Source organism: Dermochelys coriacea, chromosome 4 (genome assembly GCF_009764565.3).
Source record: "Dermochelys coriacea isolate rDerCor1 chromosome 4, rDerCor1.pri.v4, whole genome shotgun sequence".
Lineage (NCBI taxonomy): Eukaryota > Metazoa > Chordata > Testudines > Dermochelyidae > Dermochelys > Dermochelys coriacea.
The window spans coordinates 57,172,057-57,190,202 of NC_050071.1; the positions used below are offsets into that span (position 1 = coordinate 57,172,057).

At 39.3% G+C, this 18,146-nt stretch overlaps 1 protein-coding gene across 1 annotated transcript in view; it reads right to left on the minus strand.

Moving 5' to 3' along the window:
* The window catches only part of TTC29 (tetratricopeptide repeat domain 29), a 200,322-nt gene that overhangs the window by 148,323 nt on the left and 33,853 nt on the right, over positions 1–18,146 (minus strand). Inside the window, exon 4 of the mRNA XM_038401085.1 lies at positions 14,446–14,669. Coding sequence (XP_038257013.1) covers positions 14,446–14,669 — 224 coding nt within the window. The remainder of the gene's footprint in view (positions 1–14,445; positions 14,670–18,146) is intronic.

Here is an 18,146-nt window from a genome sequence, read left to right on the forward strand (position 1 = left end):
GCCCATTTATTTTTTTTCTTTTGATAACTAAATTTACTTCCCTTGTTAAACAATTCTGTCCTCTTGTTAATTCAACCTTTGCCTTCTCCATTCCTGTTTGTTTTCTCAGAGTTATCTTGATTGTTCACATATCAGAAGGGTAGCGGCGTTAGTCTGGATCTGTAAAAGTGGCAAAGAGTCCTGTGGCACCTTATAGGCTAACAGACGTATTGGAGCATAAGCTTTCGTGGGTGAATACCACATGCATTCTTACATTCCACAGTTTCCATTCTTTTTAAGATTCCATAATCAGCTTCCCTTAAAATACAGATAATTTTCATTTGAAGACTTATTTCCTCACAGGTGAGCTTTTCTAAACCTTTTATCATTTTTGTTATTCTCCTCTGGACTCTCTAAAAAACAATTTGGACAAATTGCAAAGTGTGGTGCTCCAAACTGGACTCAGTACTCCAGCTGGGGCCTCACCAAAGCCAAGTAGAGTGGAACAATTATCTCCTACATCTTACATACAACAGTTCTGTTAATACACCCCATAATTATATTAGTTTTCATTGCAACTGCATTGCATTGTTGGCACATATTCAGTTTGTGCAGGCCCATATTACGTGTCACTTGGAACTGGGGTACCACTGAGCCCGCCTGACCCACCAGCATGGGTTTTCTTCACACTGTATTGCTGAGGCAAGCCAGCCAAGCCCTACCTCAAGATTCAGACTGGACACACACAGCTGCACATACACACAGCTGCAGTTTTACACATAGATGCTGAGATCAGCTCTGCATGGGAAGACTCAGCTAAGGAATTGCCCAATACTCAAGTGCACGTCTCCCTCTAAAGGGTAGACTCAAAATTGTATCATCTTGCACTGCACAGAAAATTGTACAGAATAAGCTTTTGAAATTTGCCCCCTCCCTCAATGTGGAGAGAGATATGCAACAGCTTTTTGCCCCCCCCCCCCTTCAGTTATGAATTCCACATACTGGATTTTAGACAAAATAAAAAGTTTATTAACTACAAAAGATAGATTTTAAGTGAGTATAAGGGATAGCAAACAGATCAAAGCAGATTACCCAGCAAATAAAACAAAAATGCAATCTAAGCATAAGATACTAAAGTAACTGGTTACAAGTAGTAATTTCTCACCCTAAATGTTGTTTTAGGCAGATTGCAGAGATTCTTGAAAGCCAGCTGCACTTGCCTGCAGCTTAAACCTTCAGATATTTCATTCACAGGTCAGACAACCTTCCAGCCTGGGCTCAGTCCTTCTCCCCTCATTCAGTCTTTGTTTCTTAGATGTTGATAGCAGTCATCTTGGGCAGGAATATCGTGAAGAATGACCCCTGATTATGTCATTCCCCTGCCTTAAATAGGTTTTACATATGGTGGGAATCCTTTGTCTTCCAGTGCGATTCCCTTCCCCGGTTAGTGGAAAAATACTAATATTATCATGGCATCCAGTATTGGGTGACTTGATCATGTGACCCTGCAGCCATAATGCAAAGGCTGTTTGTGGCATCACAAGGAAGACTTCTCAGTGGGTGATTAGTATCTTCATAAACCTATTGTTTTCCCTAATGGCTCTTCCCAGCGAGACAGCTAGATTGATTGAATTCTGCCTAGTGGGCTTTTCCCAGGTGTAAGCATATTTGCAATAGATGCATAGACAATATTCCTAATGTCAGATACAAAAATGGTACATGCACATAAATATGATAATCATATTCAGTAAATCATAACCTTTCCAGTGATCTCACATGCCTTATATTGCATGCAATATTTCATAATTATGCCATACTCATATTATAATAGTATTATTATGACGAATATAGGGTGTAATTCCACAATGGGCTTATTCTCAGATGACTCTAATGCAATCCCTGAGCACCATCCCATCCTGTGCACTGAATGAGGTACCTGGCACCACAGCAGGCCCTGACTACCAAAATGAGCAACTGCAGGAACAGACCTTGATACCTGCAGTCCTGTTCAAGAACATGCCCTGTACAGAAAGAATCTTCAAAGAATACAACTGCCAAATTAACAAATCTCTACTGAGCATCTGAAAATCACAATTTTTCAGTCTCATAACTTTGACATATTTATGTGAACTTTCATGGCAGCAGCAAAAGGCAGATCTCTTGTACTTAGGGCAGCCCCCTTGCCAAATTTCAAATGATAGTAAGAATTTTTTTTAACATAGCCAAAACAATGTATTTTATCCTAACTTTGTTCTCAGAAACTACCGAATAGGTTTTGCTGAAACTTTTTTTTTTAATTGAGCCTGAGGCTGACACCTTGCATAGATATTTTAATGTGTCCTACAGTGCTCATATGCTCGGTTCCTGAAGTATTTTGTAGCATCTGTAAGGGCAGAGTGCTAGTAAGTTACTGGCATGTTAGGGAATCACTCAAAGAGGGCAGAGTTAAGGTTGTGATGTAGCACTGGTATACACTTTAATTCTTCATTTCCTGATTTTCAGATGTTTGATCATGGCTGGAAGGGCATGAGGCACCAGTGGCCAATCTTACCTCTGTATTAAGGGAGGTTTGGGAGCCGTTAATTTCCTTATTTAAAAAAAAATTCAGTACCCACCTATCTATAGTCCAGTTCTCTCCCTCTACTGCCTCTAGCTCCTTGGCAATGATTAATCTGGACACAGAAAACATTGCTGCATATTAGTCCTTTCACTGCCCCTGCACTACTCCCTTGTGTCCCATCTCTTTGCTTGTCCAGCACAACTTAGTCTTCCCTTCTCAACCTTATGGGTTGAGGAGCTGGGAAGAGGATGCAGGAATAGTGCAGAGACTGACATGGAGTCACTGGGGACATAGTTTGAATGTGCCACTGGAGGGGAAGGTGCCTAGCTTCCTCCACTTATAGTTCTGCTCTATTAGTACTTCTAAGCTCCCAGAGAGCAAAGGTTTCTTTGATGACAATCCTTTGTCAGGGAATCATAGAAAAACTATTTTGAAAACCCAATTCTTCATCAAAACTCTCAAAACCATGCCAAATCAACCTAATTTCCTTCTTTGTCAGGGTTACTGGCCTAGTGGATGGGGTGAGGCAGTAGACTTAATATATCTTTATTTTAATGAGACTTTTGACACTGTTCCACATGACACTTCCATAAGCAAAGTAGGGAAATGTGATCTACATGGAATTGCTGTAAGGTAGGTGCACAGCTGATTGAAAGATCGTACTCAAAGAGTAGTTATCAATGGTTCACTGTCAAACTGGGAGGGTGCATTTAGTGGGGTCTGGTAGGGTCAGGTACTATTCAATATTTCCGTTAAATGACTGGGACAACAGAATGGAGAGTATGATTATAAAATCTGTTAATGACTCCAAACTGGGATGAGCTGCAAGCACTTTGGAGGCCAGGATTAGAATTCAAAATGACCTTGACAAATTTGTCTAAAATCAAGAAGGTAAAATTCAGTAAAGACAAGTACAAAGTACCACACTTAGGAAGGAAAAAATCAAATGCACAACTGAAAATGGGGAATAACTGACTAGGTGGTAATATTACTGAAAAATATCAAGGTTTATAGTGGATCACAAATTGAATGCAAGTCAACAATGTGATGCTGTTGCAAAAAACAGCTAATATCATTCTGGAGTAATTAACAAGAGCATCATATGTAAAACATGGGAGGTAATTGTCCTGTTCTACTCAGCAATGATGAGGCCTGAGCTCAAGCACTGTGTCCAGTTCTGGGTGTCACACTTTAGGAAAGATGGGGACAAATGGGAGGGGGTGCAGAGGAGAGCAACAAATATAACAAAGGGTTAGAAAATTCCACCTATGAAAACAGAGCATGTTTAGTCTTAACAAAAGAACACGGAGAAGGGACTAATAATGGTCTTCAAATTTGATAAGGGCTGTTATAAAGAGGACTGTGATGAATTGTTCTCTATGCCATTGAAAGTAGTACAAGAAATAATCCGTTCAATCTGCAGCAACAGAGTTCTAGGTTAGATATTAGGGAAAACTTTCTAACTATAAGGGTAGTAACACTCTGGAATACACTTCTAAAGTAGGGTGTGGGATCTCCATTACTGGAGGTTTTTAAGAACCAGTTGGACAAACACCCATCAGGGATGGTCTAGGTTTACTTGGTCCTGTGTCAATCAGGGCTTCATGACCTCTAGAGGTCCCTTCCAGCTGTATGATTTTAAAATATTATTTAACTTTCATCAGAATTCTCAAAATGCTGAATTTTAGATTAAGGTTTTTGTTGGCTGTGTTCTATAATTAACATGATTCATGAACAACAAAAATGGTCTATAATGGGGTTTCTAGATCCTACATATATATAATATATATTTAGATTTCTACTACGCTAAATGAAGCATCATTTGAAGCATCTCAAAATCTGGGTGTCCTTGGCAATCTCCTTAAAAACACTAAAATAGAAAAAAACCAAAATTACTCCCAGATCTCAGTATCTTCAATATGCCTCCAAGGGTTTCATTTGTCAATACCACAAACTCATTTGAAGATGGATGCACAAGTCTGGTAAGTGGGGGATATTTTAATTAACAGTAAATACATTTATATGTACCCAGGAAGAAGATATTTCATCAAGCCATGATCTGAAAGTCCACAACACACAGTAAACCTCTAAACTATGAAGTTTTAAGATGAAACGGGGTCATCCAAAGTAACTTTTGTTCTCTGAAATCTGAATGCATTGTTTCCAAAGAGCTATGCTGACTCTTCCTCTTGCTGCACAGAGTTCAAATTCTAAAGCTTCTGGAGGTAGAGAAGAGTCAACAGGCAGTTAGAAGGGATGAGATGTTCATACCATCAGTTAGCAAAATGTTGGGCTCAAAGACAGTGTGCACACACCCCTAAAAGTCAAAAAAGTTTCATGGCCAGGAATTCAACTCTTAAAATGTGGTTACATAGGGGCAGTGTCACAAAGAAGAAAAAAAATTACTTAGCATGGTACCTACACTACTTTGTGAGGTACCCTGGAGTGGAATTGGACCACCTATCTAAACTGAAAGATGTTGAGTACCCAAGAATTCATAGTAAATCCACAACAAAATGTATCAAACAAGTGCCCAAACAGTGTGTATCAGAGGGAGAGGTAAAGAGAAGAAATCAGAAGTTAAAACTGGCTTTGGGTTTTCAGCCAATCAAGTTTGCATTCTTTTTTTCTGAGAAAGACAAAACAGCAGAAGATGAAGCAGCTGTCTTTGTTAGATGTTTTCCATTGCTCTGCCTCTTCTGATATTGAGGCTGAAAGCTCAGGATGGCAAGGAAGATTTTTGATACCACAACAGGAATGTTGAGGTGCTCCTCATCTGACATTACTGAAGGAGTTTCAGTGATCTTGTGGTGAACTTTGTGTCTTTCATTCTCTCCTGAGGCTGAAAAAGCACCTCACCCTCAGTGCAAATTTTCAACACAGGTCTGAGAAAGGAGAAAGGTTTAGGAGAAAGGTTCAATGATATAAGCAAAGAGTACTACCTTAAAGAAACATCTGAGCCAGAATGTCTCAAGCCTCAAACTACCTCACAGAATGTTCTTGGTCACTTCTTGTTCCTCAATCACCAGCAATTTTTCTGAATTTTTCTGCTCCTCAGGAAGGTGGTCATTTAGGGTGGTCATTTGGGGCATTTGCTCCCAAAGATGAAACTAATGTCTGGCTTTATAACTGGCCATACAGAAACTACACTTTCCTTCCCAAAATGTAAATATTTTGTCATGCTTATCTGATAGGAAGGTCTGACTTTTGTTGGAACTTCTCACCCTTTCATTGGTAACAGACTACCCATGAATCAGGAGTATAGTAGGTTAGGAACCACAGGATGTAGTAACTTCTCGTATGTGCTTGGAATTGAGGATGTTCTTAACAGAGTCCAGCAGTCTAACAGTAATGGGGCAAGTGAGTTTTTCAGTTAGGCTCTAGAATGTTGAATAGCCATGAGAGTCTTTTCATGGACTGCTGATATTTACAATGCCAGAGCCTCTGTCTTATGTCCTAGCAACTCCTGGAACTGTCTTAAATAGTCGAGTGATGAATGAGATGAAGGGTCTGAATCCTCAGAGAAAGTTGAAGTAGCAGCATTGTGATAACTGGGCCTTCAAAATTTACTCTAATTGTGATCTCAATTGTAAAAATTGAGTAAAGTTTATAAATAACCTACAATCACAAACTGATGGGAAAAGGTACAAAATGGAGAAAGAAAGAGTGAATTAGTTCGCACAAAAAGGCCTACTGATATAATTCAAGGATTGTGTTAAGATCATACCTGGTAAACAAGACAGTGAGAGACCAAAGATCAGTGAACCAAAATTGGCCTACTAAAGAGATCTTCACTATCATAGCTCTACTCAAATCATCTCTTGATTCCCCAGGCCTTTGTCATCCTGATCCTGAGAAATATCTTCAACAGATTGGCCCATAAAGAGGGGCCTAGATGGCACTGCCACTGCTGTTGGCTTCAGTTGAATCTCAGCCACCATCTGGGATGTGTGACTTTGCATATATCCTCTCCCCACACCATGTGTCTTTTTCCTTCCCCACTTTATTTCTTCTCTTTCCTATCCCTCTCCTTTTTCCTTCTGTCTAATAAGAGTCTGGCTTAGCTGGTCAGGACTTTATATTTTGCAAGACTGATGAAAGCCTATGACCAGGAAGCAGCAATTGAAAGCAAAATCCTAAATAGCACGATGCTGGTACAAGTTTTCCAAGTCTGAGTGGCTGATAAGACTGTGTGCTGTGCCTGTGCTTCTCCAGCACTGAGGTTGCAAGTGAGAGTCAAAACCAGAAACTATTTTCTATTTTTGCTGTTCTTCTCTCCCCTTTTGTGTATTTTGTTTTGTCTTCCACAACCAGGATCAGACTTTAACAGCAGCAGCGATGCCAGCTTCAGTCCATCTCAACTAATTTCTTTCCTTTTCCCCATAAGAACATAACAGTTATTCCCCATCATTAATATCATCTAACAGATTGCTAAACAAGAATGTTTTTCCTTCTAAAAACTCTCCAGCTAAAGGGAAAGGGAACTATGGCTGTGTTAAAATGTTATATTTCAAATACTTTAACTGTTTTGCCTTCTTTTCTTTATCTTTAATAAACAGTTAAAATGTTTAATGGTGTCTTTGCCATAGTACTAAGCAGTCTGAGGTCTCTGAATACCATACCCTACACTTATTTAACACTGGACTATGACAAAAAGAAAAGGAGTACTTGTGGCACCTTAGAGACTAACAAATTTATTAGTCTCTAAGGTGCCACAAGTACTCCTTTTCTTTTTGCGAATACAGACTAACACGGCTGCTACTCTGAAACCTGGACTATGACAGGATCTTGTTAACATCTTTGACACTTTGAGCCCATATATTCCATCTAAATACAAAAGCAAAACTGTTCAGAAGAGGGGTTGTTACAAATTTTCCTCCCCTTCTTTTCCTCAAACAGGAAGACTAGAATACTGACAAATAGAAAAGGACAAATACTAGCATTGGTCTGGATTGGGGAAAACAAACATCCTAGGTGTTCTGGGAGAGTCAGATGGATGAAGAAGAGTAGTAGGTTTTATTGTTGACCTTTATGATGTCCAAACTTCCAAAGGCCAAGACTTCAGACTTCAGCCAAGAGGCTGAAGAAACTGAGAAAGAGTTCCTTATAGAACCTGAGAGAACAAGACTACAAGGGCATTGAGAAACTCTGTTTGAGATGTTAGGTTCACAGCCAACCTGAAAAATTCACAGAACTGGGGCCCTGACTGATACTCCACTACAATGTCCAGATCCAGTGGGACTGGGCTCAGTCTTCCCCAGAAAAGTGCATACTCAAGAACAAGACAATTTACTTTGATCATGGTGATAAAGGTCCTTGAAAAACACAGATGGAGGAAAGGAACCAGGAATTTTAAGTATCAGGAACATTGATAAAGCTGAAGCCATTGGCACTGGTGGTGCCATGGAAGGCAACTTAAGCTTTATGGTTCCTGGACCTTATGGTTATATCTCTTCCTCTTCAGGGACACTGTTGAGAACTCTGGTACTGAAGGCCTGACAGCACTTCTCTTTCTCTTGCCTTTGTGGAAGGCAGCTGAGAGAGAAACCAAAGCATCCTTGAAAAGAGAACCTGCTTGAGACTGAGCCCATAGTGCCAGAGAACTCTGTATTGACAGCCTCATGTTTTGACACTATCTTACTTGACACCAAGTGAGTACTCACATTGGCTTACTTCAATTAAATTAATCTATCCATTCCCAAGGGAATCCCCAGCTCCAACACATCAATAGGTATCTGCTTTGTAGCTGGGTTTTAGATACCTGAGAAATTCCTGCCACCCATGAAGGGATCCCTAGAAGCTGAATTTGGCCTTGGCACCAGTGAAATTGGCCCTGGATGGTTCACTTTTTTAAGCGGATGTTCTTGATGCCAATGAGACCTTAGTGCCTGTAGAAAACTTAGGTACTAGAGCCCTGGACCTCTATCTGGCACAAACTTTTGTTGCCAGGGGTCATCCTCAACTTGCCTGGCTTTGAAGCTGAAGGTAACCTGCTATCTCTATTCATAGGAACAGGAAGCTCACTTGATGTTGGATTCAGGGACTGGACTTATACACCTCTTTAGTGAAGAAGGCATGTATTTCCAGAGCCTCTGATTGCAGGCTCAATGTGCATAGGCCCCCTTCTCAAGCACATTGAGAAGAAGCATTAGGTGTATATATACATATATTATACACACACACAGTCACAGAGTGACTGGTCCCTTTAGGAGGGAGACCTCAGGGAGGAGGGGTTGTCTGGCTCCAAACCTCTCTGATGGGCACAGTCATCAGCCCTTCTCAGGCTTTGCTGATTCAGTCTCTCTCCTTGAGGTCAGGGAGTTGTACAGGCCCTCCCTGTGGGCCTGTGTTTGCTGGATTCTGAGGCCATTCCTCTAGCAGCTTCCCCAGCTGCTTCCTTCTTGATCCTTTTCAACAGCAGCTCTCCTCTCTCAGCTTCCCCAGTTGCTCTCTCTCCCTTTATAGCGCACAGATATCTTCCCTTAAGCCCAATTGGACAGCAGGTAATCAGTCACAAGTGCACTGGAACCCATTCCCTCTTAAAGGGGACAATCATCCTGTGGTAGCCAGCCTCTGGTAACAAGTGATACATACCACTTAAATCTGTCCAAATACTTGAAGGCCTGATCAGCCATGTCTAAATGATCTGAGTACCTAGGTCCAGAACAAAAACTAAATGTCCAACAGTGCAAACTACCTAAAATTTACTAAACTATACAACACACTAGAAATGAATGACATTTTGGCTCAAAATCTCTCAGAATGGCTCTGGGCATAGAAGGTCCCTGCAACTGGCCTTTGAAAGGAAGCAACTCAAGTGGTTGGGACCACACAACCATTTTATAAATTAGAAACTAACTAACTATTTGCTACCACATGAGGGCATGTGTGTGTCTCAGTGGGCTCTGCTTTCCAGATGGCTTCTGAAGATCATTCTAGAAAAGGAAACAAGCAGAGGTCACCTTGGAATAGTAGTACTATTCACACACACAAAAATACTAGCTATTAATACGTTTGGAAATATAAGAATAAGAACATAACACTACACATTATATACTAATTATATCAAAATAAAAAACCCTGAAACATACCACAAGATATGCACAGACAAAAGAGGTACTACTAGAAAGACAAAAATGGGAAAAGGCAAAGGCGAGTTGAACTTTCAATTTTGCAAAAATCCCTAGATATAGATAGGTTGCCTTTAAACTCTTTGTTACAAAATTTCGAGGCAGTAATATTACGCAAAATTATGCAAATAACTTCAGGTAGCTGCCCTACAAATCTCAAGAGATGGAACTGACCTGAAGCTGACTATTGTTACTGCCGCAGCTTTGATTGAATGAACTTTAATGTGACCCTCCAGTGACGATCCTACCAGTGAACAACAATGAGAAGTGCACAAAGACAACCATTTCTGAATAACTGTCTTGGACAGAAGCTGATCAAATGCATTGGTGTCACAAGAAAGCACATCCAACAAAGATGGACTTTCAAAAGCCTTATTTTCTTCTAGATTAAAATTCTTGGATTTTCAAATCTAGGAATGTACTGAGGTTAGTTTGACAGTAACAAATTACAGCTGATTTAGTCAGAGTGAACTTTTACAATCCCATGAGGAAAAAATATTAGAAATTAGGTAACTAAGATATAAAATCTCCCATATGCTGGGTCAGTCATTATACTCCTCTATTTTTGTAAAATGTGTTCCTGCGATCAGGAAATAATACATATATTAAATGTTTTATATTATATTAGAATAAAAACTAATACAATATTACCATTTCTCATCAAAAAAACTCTAATCAAATGGGTGATGATAGTACTGGCCAAGTAGTGAGATACCACATGAATGGAATCAGAAAATTGAAAGAATCAGGTATGTAATTGTGAAACCACTCTTTCAATAAAGATAATGGTTTTGAGCGAGAGACAGTGAAGAGAGCACTTGGATAAGGGTTCAAATGGAGGGTCCCATAAGGCCTAGAAGAATTACATTAAGGTCTTAGGATGTGGGAAGCTTCTGCATAGGGTGATAAACATGAAACATATCTTTTAAAAACTGTGAAACAGTGGAATTCATGAACACCATATGTTTGAACAGGAGGGTGGCAAGTTGAAATGGCAGCTAAATGTAAATGTACTGACAGACCTGCTAGAAGCCTGATGGTTCAAGCTGAGGAAGTAAATGTGCCACTGACCGCATAGCCAGCAGGTGAATGAAGAAATGGCTAAAATAACACGAATAAACGGGCCCCAACTCCTAGTGCATTCTTCTATCAGTTCTACTACAGTGGTGGGGAGTTCAGTCAGCAAGAGGCTGTCTTGAGATCAAGGGATGAAAAAAGCATCCTAGAGGGACCCTGAGCTGGTACCTGTTCTGGAGCAGAAACGGGTGCATTTGTTCTTGCTGGTGGCTAATAGGTCTATCACAAGGGAGTCTCATTGTGGAATACAGGCTTGAAAATAGATTACTTCAGCAACCACTCGTGGTCGGCAGAGTACCTGCCTGCTGAGGTTATTCACAAGATAGTTGTTTGGTCCTCGTAGGTGAAGGGCCATAGGAGCTATCCCATCAAGATGGCACCATTTTTGTTGCTTCTTGAAAGGCACCCGCTGCCTTTTGATAGAATATGTTGGAGTGCTGTTGTCTGCCAGTATCTGCACTGTGATTCTTTTCAGGAGCAGTAGGAAGGCTCTGCAGGCCTGTCAAATTGTCTGGAGTTCCAGCACACTGATATGGAGCAACAACCTTTTCCAGAACCACATGCCTTGAATTTGTAGGCGCTTTAGATTGGGCCTTCAATCTGCCATGGACACATCTGTAATCAGTGTCACAATGGGAACTGGCGTACAAAATTGTATACATTTGCAGCCCATCTGTGGGCTTGTCCATCTATCCAGGGAAGATAATTCAGGAGCTGAGTGTCTATGATGTCTGGGTTGGTACACAGATCTCAGCCAGATTTGGAAAGGGGACATTTGGCAAGAGGTATCACCTAAGTGCATGATACCATGTGATATAATAGTTTGAGCCAGATTCTTACTGTTGCAGGATTCTCATATATGATAGTCTGAGATCATTTCTAGAGAGAGGAATGTCTTTACCAACTTTGAATCCAGAAAAACCCCTTTATTCTATGCACTAAGGAGTGAGGGATGGCTTGAAATTCATTCTCAGTCTTAAGGAGTGGAACAGGACTGTGGATAAGACACTGGATACTTCCTGTGGGATTTCCCTCTTAGAAGCCACTTGTCCATATATGGATACACATGTATTCCTTCCTGTCTTAGATAGACTGCTACCACTGACATACATTTTGTGAATACCTTCAGAGCTGTAGACAGGTCAGAAAGTAGAATCCTGTATTGACAGTGGTCATGTCCCACTATAAAACAGAGATATTTTCTGTAGGCTAGATGAATTGCTATATGAAAATAAGCTCTCTGAAGGTCAAGGTTCCAGGAAAGGATTAGAATCAAATAGAGTAGCCTTTGGTAATTTCTAATATCCATCAATATGAAGTAATTCTAAAACCATGCCAGAGAAAAATGGAAAAGCAGCAACCAAAAAGAGACAAGGATGGTCTACTGGGATTGGTCCACAGCTCTTGACTAGAATGTCAAACCTCCTACTCAGAAGATGATGCAGAGTGATGGTAATAGAAGAGGGAGGAAAAGTGAGACTTCCCCTTTAGGAGTACAATGAGAAGGCTTCTGTTGCTGAAAGAAAGAAGTTCGCTGACTGAATTGTCCCTGGTAGCAGATGCATAAATCTTAGTATATCCCTCAGTTCTTTTAGGTAGTGTAATGATTCATGTATGTGTGTGTGAGCTTTGAAAGGAAGATCTTAGATAATCATTTGGAGTTCTCTGGTAATCCTTGAGGACTAATCAGGATGATCTTTATCATGGTGATAGCTGTAGCCATGGAATGGGCTGCTGTATGAGAGGCACCGAGGGCTGCTTGGAGCAAAGTTGCACTGTTAGTTGTCACTCTGAAATAATGGATCTCTGATCAACCCTTGCGTACTGTGGGAGCTTCTCAAATGGTCATACTTTGTGCTAGGTCAGGTCATCATACCGGAGTGACTAGCTGGATATTAGAGTTGAAGAGATGCTAAGGAATAGGCCTTTCTGCCTGTGCGGTCAAGACTCTTGAGAGCGTTGTCACTAGAAGTGGTTTTACATGGCCTTGTCTTCTTGGATTTCTCCTGTGCTGCATATTCCACTAGAGACACAAGAGTCATATATGATTAGAAGTATTCAAATCTTTTTGAAGGAGTTGGTGTATTTTCTCTGCTCATTTTGATATTGGAGGTACAGAAGCTGGAGTCTGCCATACGTCTTTTGCAGACTCAGACTATTTATTGGCACTGTCAATTTGTCTGGAAAATTAGAACGGGTAATGTCAAATAATGTATGTGCTTTCTCCTTAACACAGATAATTCCAGAGTGCCTGCTAGCCTTCCAAGCAACTCCTGAAAGGTCTTGAAATCATCAGGAGGTGGTATTGGAGCAGATATCACTGCCTCACTTGGTGAGGAAGAAGACACATCTTAGGCGTAGTCAGCCGGAAGAGGTTAAAAAGTTTCCTGTGGATCCTGGAGAGAATCATCTTTTGATTTTTCCTCCTGACCTAATAAACAAGTGAACCATAAGTCAACAAAAAGTCCAGTCGAAGCCTTTATTTTTAGGCATCATACTCAAAATTCCGGCATCAGGACAGCCCAGGTGAAAAGGCTATTTCTTCTCCTTGTATTCCATCAAAGTGAAGATGGCTTTATTCCCACTCCAGGAGAGTCCATTGACTTTTACCTGTTTTAGGAACATAGGAGTGGAAGAATTCCTGGATTATCCTGTCCAGTCTGATACTATCACAGGCAACCACAATATATAATTCCAATCATAAATTTATCAAGCTCCATCTTACTATTTGTTAGGATGTTTGTTTCACTACACCATTGGAAGGCTGTTGCAGAACCATAGCTCATTGTGGAGTTTGCTGGCTATGATTACAATTCAGAATAAATACAATGGCCTAAAATTCAGTTTTTAAAGTAAAAATATTAAACTACAGGAGAGGTCTGTAAAAAAAAAAAAAAAGTTTGCCCTGTCTAAAAAGTTGAGATAAAGAATGTTCCTTGTCGAAACCTTGTTTTAAGTTATCCTACCCTAAATGATCAAAAATATAAACTAAAACTAGTGGAGTGTAATGGAAATCTTATATAACCTCAACTCCTACTATTATTCTGAAGGATAAGAAAGAAACTTATTTATGATCTAGTATTTACAATAAAAGAATACTATAAATAGAACAATAATTTATTTTTAGGCAACAGCAAAAATACTGTAATTCAGAGTTATGAATTCAAACACCTTTTAATTAAAAATATGTCACATCAGTGTATCATGTTGTACTGGACATATTTATAATCCATTTTTATTTTTTCAGTTCCAAATTCAACCACATTGAGCAGCATCTATGTTTTAAAATATCAGATTTATAAAATATTGATAGTGTAAAATAATGTTTTAAAAGTTATATTTCTCTAGTAAAGTACAAAAATAGCTGTTAAAATCAATAGATAAAACAAAAAAATAAAGAAACTATGAACTAGGTTATAACGGAGATGTTATCAAGGCTGTAAATATATCAAGATTTCTAGTGACATAATACACTCTACTCTTTCCCAGTTATTTCACAGAACCTCTCATTGTATCCGTGGTGTTGAAATTCAGAGTTACCTATCATTTAGTCTATAAATACAGCTTAGATGACTAAGGCTGAAATGTGCTAAGATGTAGTAATGTTTCAAATTCATACATGAAACAATTTAGAATCTTCCCTCAGGCACTCACTGCTGCAGCTCCTGCTGTTCTGTTACCCACAATTCCCCCATTTACCTGCTCGTTGGGCTGCCTCAGCCCTGGTCAGGAAATGGTGAAGCTGATCCAGCTTATCAGGCTGCTCCTCCAGGGACTTCTGCTGCCATATGGCTGACCCAGGCCCTGCAGCCTCCCTCAAGGCATTCCACTTCTGTATCAGAGTGAAGAGCTCAGAGAAGGACTTGTGATAACCCTGTCGCAGCATGTCTATGCAGATGTTCTTCTTGTATGAATTCCTGTAACTGGGAATAAGAAATACTGATTTTAGTCCGTTAAATCTGCATTTATGTTCTCTACAATCCTCCCCCACACATATAATTAAAGATACTACAATGGTTTTCAAATGCAGACTTCAGAAGCAACAAAGGAGAGGTGATATTTGAACCATTTAATCATAGGATTTTTTACAGAATGGTTTTTAACTAAATCCTATACTATAGAACAGAATATAGCAATAGTGGTAATCTATAAGTACTTTTATTGGAACTGCATTATAAATATGCTGGTGTTCCTCAACTGAAATCAGTCAGGACAGTCAACTGAGTTAATCTACATAGGAAAAAAAGGAGGTGCTGACATTAGTTCACTGAAACACCATAAATTCTTAGTTAGCTTAAAAAGAGTGATCAGGAAAAAAATAAGCTCATACTTCATATCAAAACAATGTACATGTTAAATAGTTTTACTGGAGGTAATGGTGGATTGGTGTTTGTTAGAAACAGAATCATTACATATTATTTTGCCTCTGTTCAGTGACTGACTTCATCTGGGACTAGCTAGTGATACAGAAGTTTCATAGTTTCTGCCTAATTTTAAAAGCAAATGACATGTCCACAGAGATACAATGAAGAATTTATATCAAAGTTATTCCACTGATAAACATGGGTAAGATATACATATTTAAAAGAGATACATAATTAAATATTTTCAAGAGGTAATACATCTTTTGCGACATTATTTATGGACATAATCCAAATACTTCTTTCAAGTGGCATGAAACACTCTAGAGCCCAGAATTAATGGTTTCCAGGATTGGGCCTCTGGTGTGGGGTAAAAATTCCATCTCTATCCCTCTAAAATGACAAACCTCTAGATTTTGTATAATGCCACTGATATTCCCAAACAATTTTTCCCCATAAAAGATTATCTTTTTTACCACAAAATTTTCAGAGCCTATAAAAGAAAATAAGGAATTCTGAAAACTGATGTTTACTGTACATTTAACAGGTTTCAAGTGAGGTTCATGTTAAACAATTTAAAAATAAGACTAATTCTAGTCTAGGAACAACTCTTCTTTCTTGCCATTTTCCTACTCAGGATTGGCAACTTTTATAGCCTTCTTCCAAAACTCATGACTAAGGCTACGTTTTATTAAAAATATCCATGACTAAAAGTCATGGACAGGTCATAGGCAGTAAACAAAAATTCACGGCCAGTGACCTATACATGACTTGTACTATATACCCTTGACTAAATCTTTGGTTCCATGTGGGGTGGGGTGGCCAGGGAGTGCTGTGTGTGCTCGGGGGGGAGGAGGGCGACAGTGCACGGTCCATAACCTTGGCTGGGGCTGGGGGGGAGGGGCTGGGGGGGGAGAGCGGGGGACAGTGCGTGGCCTGGGATGCCCACTGCTGCTGGGGGAAGGGGGGGGAGCGGCCCAGGCCCCCTGCTGCTGCTGGGGAAAGGGGCGGCTTAGCAGCATGAGACTGCTGCTGCTGGTGGCGGGGGGAGGGGGGAAGAGGGAGAGGGGGTGGGCCAGCCACATCTGCTGCTGTAGAAGTCATGGAAGTCCTGGAAAGCCACGGAATCTGTGAGGACTTGCAGCCTTACTCATGATTATATGCCAAGCTGTCATACAGATAGTTATCTCTGAGGCCTGCTGATATCCAGCCCCTATACCGAGTCTTTGGTCTCCCTGTTGGTCGTCTTCCACTGACAATCATTGCAACAGCCATCCTACCAACATAGCTTATACCAATCTACCTCAACTTGTCTTCAACTGGAGCAACCTGCAGTACGCCCCTTACGACCTCATTTAATTTCTCATCAAGGAGTGTCCAATCAATCATTGACCATCACAACATCTTCATTTCCATAATGGAAAGCATACTGATTTTCTTTTTGTGGCTGGCCCAGTCTCTGTTCCATTCATTACTACTGTAGTTATTTTCCAGTTCTATACTAATGAAAATTATGTAAAACACTTTTTTATTTAAGTCAAAATGGAGCAGGCAAGTTTTAAAATAAGCTTTAAGTGTCAATGATCTGTGCTGTTTATATTCCATTAACACAATAAAAATAAAAGCCATTAATAAAGGATCTGTTCCTCCACTGATGCATACTGATTCTGCATAAGTAATTCACCTATGCTTGTAGAGAGTAATTGGGGGGTAGGAGGAAATCCCACTGACTTCAATAACAGAGAACGCTAAATTAGTATAATTGAGCATAGTGAAAGCTTTGAGGGGAGAGGGGGGAAGAGAAGTGAATGTTAAAAGTAATTTAGGAAGCGGAGATAAAATAACTAGCCATCATTTAACAAATATATAAAATATATTTGTAACTAGTCAAAACATTATTCAGTTCAATTGTAGGTTCCATCATAATTATTTGAAAATGATACTAGTATTTATAGAGTTGCATAAAATTGATGCAGCCAAGTGTGCTAATCTCGTTAGACAAATGCGTTTTACTTAAGGTCAAAGCATATTGTCTCAAAATGAGAAGTATCATTTGTAAACTAATACATTTACATGCAGGATGAAGACAGTGGTGTAACTACAATTTGTGTCACCAATTTTCTAGCAAAAGGCTATGCCAATTAACTAAAAGAAAATAAATTAAATTACAGCTGGAGTGACCTCATTGTACTTAATATTTAGTTCTTCTCAGGGGAAGATAATTGCATAACTGTATATTGTACCAATAACAAGCCTACCTACAGTAATAACATTTCAACTACAGTATAATAAAAAATAGCTAGTTTATATGACAAAGTTACACTTAAAGGACAAATTACTGCATGGAGCAGCATAACACATTTGCCTCTTTAAATTACTGTAAAGTATTTATAAACCACAAGTGATGAATGATGCACGAGTTATAATGGTCTTAAATTCACACTGTAGGGATACATTTTATGAATGTAATCTAAGGGATCATTTGACAATTATACTGAAATTCTTTCAATTATCAACATGATTCCTGTTAAAAATGTCAGTGTTCTGTAGTAAAGCATGTTAGTTTTTAACATGGATGTAGTGGAGACAAGGGAGGTAATCTTCGGATTACATTTTAAGAAGAGTTAAAGATCCCTACCAACATTATTGTTTATATCTCAGCATATATTTCATTATAACATTATGTAGTGCACAGGAACAAACAGATACTAAATCAAATTGATCATGTTTTCAATAACTGACCATTAGCTATCAATTGACATAAAATATCCTGCACACAGTTCAGTGATTTTTTAAAACTACTTGTGAACTTTTACCTCAATAGTCTGCTTTTTTTTTTTTAAACAAAACAAATTTATGTTGACCTTAGTGAATCTTACTGCATAGCAAGATGTTATTATTTAAACTATAAAACTTATTTGTCTACATTCTATCCATTCTGGTTTGAGGTTTCCTATCAACATTTAGGCCACTTCAAGACACACTGAGAGCCAAGTAGGAAAAAAAAAAAACCAAAAACGAACTTTGATTCTAACTGTA